Here is a 7146-nt window from a genome sequence, read left to right on the forward strand (position 1 = left end):
CTGTGCCATCTGTGATGGCGGGGTACCGTGGGGCCATTCCAGTGTGATGGGGGGGGGGGGGCTTTGGGGCAGCTCTGGCTGGGAAAAGGGCACCCAAAGGGGGAAGGGGAGAAGGGGGTGGTGTTAAATCTGAAATGGTGGGTAGGTGGGTGGTGGGGTGCTGCGGCAAACAGCCCAGTTGGGGACTGCCCGACAGCCGGGTGCGTGTCCCCCCACCTCGCCCCCCGGCAGCACGCACGGCATCGGGTTCAGGGTCCCAAATTATCTCTACTCTCCAGCTGCCGAGGGCGGAGGGCGGGGGGGGGGGCGCGGGGGTCCCGGGTGCCTGCCCGGGGCGGACACCGACGGCAGAAGCGCGGGTCAGGCAGAGCGGGGGGCGGCGGGTCTGGTCTCACCCACCCAAGGTGGGCGGTGTGGGGTGTCCTGGCGTGGGTGGGTGCAGCTGGGCATGCTCCCCCCCCCCGCCGCCGCTCCCGCTCCCAGTGCCGGCGTGGATGCCTGGGAAAGCGCAGCTTCCCGTCCCAGCATCCCTGCGATTCCAGTCCTGCGCTTGAAAACCAAACCAGGGAGGGGAAAAAGAGAGGGGAGGGGGGGAAAAAAAAGAGGAAGGGGAAATCTCTGAGCGTACACAAGGGGAGGGAGGGGACACGGGAGGTGGGCCGGGCGAGGAGCTAGCAGGGTGCAGCCCCACGGCACCGGGCGTCCCAGTCTCGCCGCTGCCAGTCCCGTCCCGGCTGCGGGAAGGACACTCCTCCCCCCCGCCCCGGCCCGTCGCTGCCTCCCGCCGGCCTCGCCGCTCGCTTTTCTCCCGCCCCGGTTCCCGGTGTCCCGTCCCCCCCGCAGGGATGCTGGCGGCGGGGCTGGCGCTGGCGCTCGCCGCCCTGCAGCTCTGCCCGGCCGCGCTCGGCGGGGCGCAGGCGCCGCTGCTGGTGGAGCGGAGCGGGTCCCGCAGGCTGAGCAAGGTGAGAGGCTCCGAACGCTTCACCCCGCTCCTCTTTGGGGAGAGAATGGGCCGGGGGGGGTGTGTTTTTTGCGGGGGGAGCGGGGCCGAGCGGTGCGGGCGGAGGATTTCGCTGTCCTGCTGGGTCTTGCAAGGGATCCAAAGCATTTTTATTTTTTTTTTTTAATGTTCCAGAAGGACAAGTTCAAGGCCTGATTCTGGCTGCGTGTCTGCGGCTGGGCTGGGGCCGGGGGGGAGCGGAGTTGGGATCCCATAAAGCCGCCTGAAGTGGGGGAGCGGGGCTGCAGGTTCGGGTTCAGCCCCCGAGGAGGAGGGGATTTCGGTTTTGTTGTGAACCAAGAAGCCCAGCGGCCCGTCTGCCTTCGGCTGAGCTTTCCCCGCAGCCTCCCAGCACCTCGCCTTTCATTCCTCCCTCTTGGGGAGCATTTTCCAGCTCACCAGCTCAGGCTGCTGCCTCCCGGTTCCCACGCAGCGCTGGGCCGGGCTCATCAACACGCGCTGATTAAGATACAGATGATTAAGATGCGTGACTCTCACGCGGTGCAGAGGGGAATATCTCTTATTTTATTTTCCGATAACAGGGCAGCCAGTTAGGAAGGCTGGAGGGGGCTTTGCGGGGCAGCAGAAGGTCTGCGGCACCACAGTATGAAGCCGCGCTCCGATGCATAGCTCCCATGGAGCCTCTTTCCCCGCAGACCCGAGGGGCTCCCAGCTCTCGCTAAATGTCGGGGCGCAGCCGGCCCCTTGCCCCGGCTTGCCCTGAGCCCCGTGTCCTGCCCTGGGCCGCTCCCCGGGCTGGCGAGCGGGACGTCGGGACGGGCTCCTCGCCTGCGTGGGCAGCGCTGCCCGCTGGGGCTGCCGCCTGGCACCAGGTAATTCAGCCTCCACCGGTTCTGCGGCTGCTGAGCAGGCATGGAAAGCCCCAGGCCCGTGACACAGGGACACGGGCTGCCCCGGCCAAACCTGCTTGGGGTGCACAGCCCAGGCGTCCTCCTGCTTCCCTGCCAGGAAAAGAGCTGTAATTAGGCTGGAGCCTGCTCGGGGAGGGAGCTGGGGCTGGGCTCTCGCCACCGACCGGTTCATGGCAGGTTTGGGGGCGGCTGTTGCAGGCGAGTGCCGCCATCCCCCCGCCTTTGACCCTGGGTTGTGGGAGCAAAGGGCTCCGAGGCCGTTGCCAGCCTGTAGCTTTGCCAGCAGTGGCTGGGGGGGGCTGGTGGGACTTGGAGAAAAGAGGGGGTGTCTCCCAGCATGGCTCCCAGCCCAGCCAGGATACACATATGATGTCCTCCCATCTGGGTGACTTCCCCTGCATGTGGGTTTTCGTTATCATAGAATAGTTTGGATCGGAAGGGACCTTTAAAGGCCATCTAGTCCACCCCCCCTGCAATGAGCAGGGACATCTTCAACTCGATCAGGTTGCTCAGAGCCCCGTCCAACCTGCCCTGGAGTGTTTCCAGGGATGGGGCATCGACCACCTCTCTGGGCAAAATGGGTGCATTGTTTCCGTTTTTCCAGTCTCCAGGGACTTCACCTGACTGCCGTGACTTTTCAAATATCACGGAGAGCGGCTTGGCCCCTACATCAGCCAATTCCCTCAGGACTCTGGGATGTATCTCGTCAGGTCCCATAGACTTCTCTATGCTCGGATTCCCCAGGTGGTCACAAACCTGATCTTCCCTTACAGTGGGAGGGACTTTGCTCCCCCAGTCCCTGCCTTGGGGAGGTTTGGGGAGAGGTTGTCGGTGAAGACTGAGGCAAAAAAAGTTGTTGAGTACCTCAGCCTTCTCCTCGTCCGTTGTTACCAGTTTGCCAGTCTCACTCACCAGGGGGGCATGCTTTCTTTGAGCTTCCTTTTTTGGCTGACATACCTATAGCAGCCCTTATTATTATTCTTTGCATCCCTTGCCAAGTTGAGTTCCAGCCGCGCCTTGGCCTTCCTGATGCCATCCCTATGCAACCGGGCAGCGTCCCTGTACTCTTCCCAGGATGCCTGTCCCTGCTGCCACTGACTATACATTTCCTTCTTGCCCTTTAGTTTGACTAAACCACGACAGACCAGCAGGTCTCGACTCAGCCGTGCCGATCTCTTGCCCTCCTTTGCTGATTTCTTACACCTGGGGTTCAAGAGCTCTTGCACTCCATGGAAAGCATCCTTAAGGATTTGCCAGCTCTGTTCTGCTCCCTCATCCCTCAGGACAGTTGTCTGAGGACCCTGAAGGTCCTATTGACTAACTCCTTGAAGAGCTGGGAGTTTGCTTTCCTAAAATTCAGGGTCCTGACTTTACTCTTCCCCTGACCCATATCCCTCAGGACTGCGAACAACACCAGTGCATTCCCTGGTGGAGGGATCCCTCATTTGGACTGAACCAGCTCAGGATCAGAGATGGAAATGTTAAGCCATATTTATGGCAACGCATGAGTGTGATTCTTGCTCCTGTGCGGGACCAGGTGGCCAGAGCTGGTGGATGAGGGCTTGCAACAGCCGGGCTGGTCCTGGCCAAGCCAGGACCTGTGCTGGCCTCACAGCCCCTGCAGGGCACAGCATCCCCCTGGCCAGCACAGCCCCGGCCCTGCCTGCCCGCTTGCCTTCGCTCTCAAACGCGTTGGTTGGTGCCGTCGGCGCTGGCTTGAAGGATGCTTGTCGCCTTGTTCGGATGCAAAGCATTCGGAGGCTGAGTCCAGGCCGGTTTGGAAATCACAGCCTGGGAGCCCTCCTTGGGTGAGAAGTACATGAAAGGGGGTTGTGGTAATTGCCGTTGGACGGGAGAGTTTCTGCAGTGGCCTCAGGCTCGGAGAGCTGGGAGTGCAAGAAATGCATAAGGAGATATTTATTTGGCATTTGAGGGGGTGCTGAAGGTCATTTTCGGGCTGTGTTTGTGAGCAGATGTGTGTGCGAGGGGCTTTGGGGGTCCAGCGCTGGGGAAACCTCCTGCAAACCCAGGGCAAGGCTCGCCCGGGCTCTAACTCCTCCTGTCCCTCGGTGCCGCAGGTCGGTGGCTTTGCCTGGGAGGACTGCGGTGACGGGAAGGACCCCGTGGTGCTGAAGAGCCTCTCCGTGGTGCCGGACCCCATCAGCATCCCGGGGAGCCTGCGCGTCAGCGCGGCCGTCAGCAGCAGCAAGGCCATGGCTTCCCCTCTGAAGGTACGTGCCGGAGATGCCTCCATGGGACGAGGGAGGGCAGAGCTTCCCAGAACCGCTGCCAGCTGGGAAATGCCCAGCAGTGGGTACGGGAATGAGCAGCCCTTGGGGGAACAAGGCGCCGAGCGGTGCAGGGCAGAGCGCACCGGGCTCTGTAAGCCAGAATGGTGTGATGGGCACGGGGACACCCGCGGTGGGAGCAGACAGCCCCGTGGGAAGCTCCCAACCTCGTCGCAGTAGGAGAAACCACCTGAGCTGTGTGGTATCCTGGGAGGGTGATGACTCAGGGAGGGAAATGAACCTCCCAAGTGCCGTGCGTGCTCCCGGCAGTCACTGCAGCACTCGTTTTTCAGTGGCCAGACCCCACTGTTCCCTCCAGGGATATGCCACGGCACCGCTGCGGGAGCCCTGGGCCGGCCCGACTGCCCTGCGCTGCTTTTTGGGGACTTCTTGGAATGAGACTGAACAGGTCTCTCTGCCCAAGGTGCACGGGCTGTCTTGAGCAATGCCACGGTGGCTGTTTGGGGCAGCGGGGAGCGTGCTGGGGGAGCGTGGAGGCAGAGCTGCGGGATGGCAGCTGCCGGCCGGTTTTGGGACAGGACACAGGAGAGGGGAAGGAGCAGGTGTGTGGTATGCTGGGACGTGTTTTCTCAAGCTGGGTTGGAGGAAGAGAAACCTGGAGGCAGTGAGGAACCGAAAGCAGGAGGGGGAAGCGGGAGGGCTTGCAGCGTCCCCATGGACGCACCAAAGAATTGCATGAGCAGCGGCCGGGGGAGACGGCTAGGATGGTGGGGTGGGACAGGCTGGAGGAGCTGTGGGTGCCCGTGGGGGCTGTATCGGTGCTGAACACCTTCCCTCCAGGCGGTGCTGGTGGTGGAGAAGGCGCTGGGCGACCTCTGGATCCAGCTGCCCTGCATCGACCAGCTGGGCAGCTGCACCTACAACGACGTCTGCACCATCCTTGACGACCTCATCCCACCCGGCACGACCTGCCCGGAGCCTCTGCTCACCTACGGCATCCCCTGCCACTGCCCCTTCAAAGCGGTACGCCTGAAACCCCTGACCGGTGGGATGCCGGCGGCGCTGCCGGGTACCACCGTGCCCTTCGGCGTGGGGCTGGGGGGTTTGTCTGACATCTTGCCTATGTGTCCCCTCTCTCCACAGGGCTCCTACTCCCTGCCAGCCAGCGACTTCGACCTTCCCGACGTGGAGCTGCCTGCCTGGATGACCAACGGCAACTACCGTGTCCGGGCTGTCGTCAGCAGCGGCGGGCAGGAGCTCGGCTGCGTCAAGCTGGCCTTCTCCCTGCAGTCCCAGTGAGGGGTGGGGACGTCCTTCCTCTCCCCACCGCCTTGGTCCCCTGTCCCATCCCATCCAGTTGCACCCCGTCTCGTCCCACCCTGTCCCTGTGAGGTGCATCCCTCCCACTGCCAGGAGGAGGCAGCCCCCATACTCGGTGTCCCCCTCCCCTGCTACACACAGAAAGGCCCCTCCAGCTGTCCCGCTGTCCCCAACCCCATCACCAGGGTGTCCCCTGCCCTGGACAGGGTTGCTGTAGAGCTAACCTAGCCTTTTAGCATTGCCTGGGGAGAGTTATTTTTTACCTAGTTTCTCTATTTTTTTTATTTTTATTTTTTTTCTTAATCCCATCCTGGGAATTTTAGACACAAACATTCCAGTGAAAAGCAGTATTTCTTGGAGCAGTCCTTGGGGAGGAGGGAGCGTTTGGGAGTGCTGGGGCAGGCTGGAGGGATGCAGGATTAGCTGCAGAGGGTGTCCCTGCTTGCCCCCACCACCTCTGGCCAGAGCACAGGTCTGTTTTGCAGAAGTGTCCCCAAAGTGTCCTTCCAGTGGCAGCTCTGGGTCTGCCTTTGGCGCATCCCTGTCCTGCATGTGGGACCAGCTCGGCCATACGAGGCACCGGTGAGGGCATCTCCTCGTGTCCCTCCTGCAACAAACATCACAAGCACAACAGGACTGAAAGCACCCAACCCCCCAATGGACGCTCCCTCTCACAAGGGACCAAGCAGCCGGTGCTTCTCCGAGCAGCAGGAGAGGTGGCCAGACACCAGACCAGCTGCGCTCGCTCCAGGGGGACACGCACCCATGACGGGCAGCTGGGGCACAGCATGGCCGAGGGCAAGTCCCACTCATCTCATTTTGCCACTGGGACTGAGACAAGGCAGGACGCTGCACTGGGACCATCCTTCCAGTGCATCGGCAGAGGCACCCTCACAGAGTGGGGCAGCATCCCAGACATGGGATGGACTGGGAGATGACCATGAAGACCAGCTCCCTGGCTCCTATCTGGGAGCCCTGGAGCCCATCTCCTGGTTGTGGATGGGGGCCACGGTGTGTCCGACATCACCCCCTATGCCAGGTCCCCGCAGGGCAGAGGTGCAGGTGACCCACCAGCCGCCCACATCCCTCGCTGTCCCTCCCTGCTTGCATTATTTAGCTCCGCCGTAGGGCAGGTCTTCCTCCAAGCACTTTATACGCCTTAACTACTGCCGGGCTGCCCTGGCGGGAGGTCCTCTGCCACGCAGATGTGCTGCCACCGCCTTTCTGTGCCCTCGACTTGCTCCGTGTCATCCTGCTGCTGGATCCGACCTGGGTTTATTTTGCCTGGAGAAGCGCTAACCCTCTCACCTCACTCCCCGCCGCCGCGCAGCGCCCGTGCCAGGGCGGCATCCTCCTTTTGGGCAGCTACTGCAGGTTCTTAATAAATCTTTTTACCAGGAAACGGAGCTGGTGCCTCTTGGTGTGGAGCGACCTAGGGCTGGTGCCTCTTGTGCTGGGAGTGACCTAGGGGGTGGTATTTGTTTCCCTTGAAATAGTGGGGACAGGGTTTTGAGCTGGAGGGCAGCAAAAGTGGTGTGAGGGCAGTAGTGGAGGACGCTGCAGCCAGAAGAGGTGAGTGTGAGCAGCCCCGAGGCCGGCTCCTGTGCAAGGGGCAGAGCGGGGATCTGCAGGCGCTGCTGCTGGATACAGGGACAGCCCCTGCCTCCCGCCCCCAGGGGGGACACCCCATGCTGGGAGGCTCGGG

The 7146-nt window shown here is 62.3% G+C and overlaps 1 protein-coding gene across 1 annotated transcript; it reads left to right on the forward strand.

Annotated features, from left to right (window-relative positions):
• The first annotated feature begins 647 nt into the window (after positions 1 to 647).
• GM2A (ganglioside GM2 activator) lies at positions 648 to 6847 on the forward strand. The gene is made up of 4 exons (XM_074604316.1): positions 648 to 962; positions 3951 to 4103; positions 4962 to 5144; positions 5265 to 6847. Exons 1-4 carry the CDS (start codon positions 846 to 848, stop codon positions 5418 to 5420), a joined length of 609 nt encoding a protein of 202 aa, XP_074460417.1. The 5' UTR covers positions 648 to 845; the 3' UTR covers positions 5421 to 6847.
• Positions 6848 to 7146: the final 299 nt, after the last annotated feature.

The sequence above is a fragment of the Larus michahellis genome, chromosome 11 (assembly GCF_964199755.1).
Source record: "Larus michahellis chromosome 11, bLarMic1.1, whole genome shotgun sequence".
Classification (NCBI taxonomy): Eukaryota; Metazoa; Chordata; class Aves; order Charadriiformes; family Laridae; genus Larus; species Larus michahellis.

What these genes read in the sequence shown, in the direction of transcription:
- GM2A (XM_074604316.1), top strand. Translation starts at nt 846, where the DNA reads ATGCTGGCGGCGGGGCTGGCGCTGGCGCTCGCCGCCCTGCAGCTCTGC. An exon ending in CCATGGCTTCCCCTCTGAAG is followed by an intron (nt 4,104 to 4,961) that starts GTACGTGCCGGA and finishes CCTTCCCTCCAG; the next exon opens with GCGGTGCTGGTGGTGGAGAA. An exon ending in GCCACTGCCCCTTCAAAGCG is followed by an intron (nt 5,145 to 5,264) that starts GTACGCCTGAAA and finishes CTCTCTCCACAG; the next exon opens with GGCTCCTACTCCCTGCCAGC.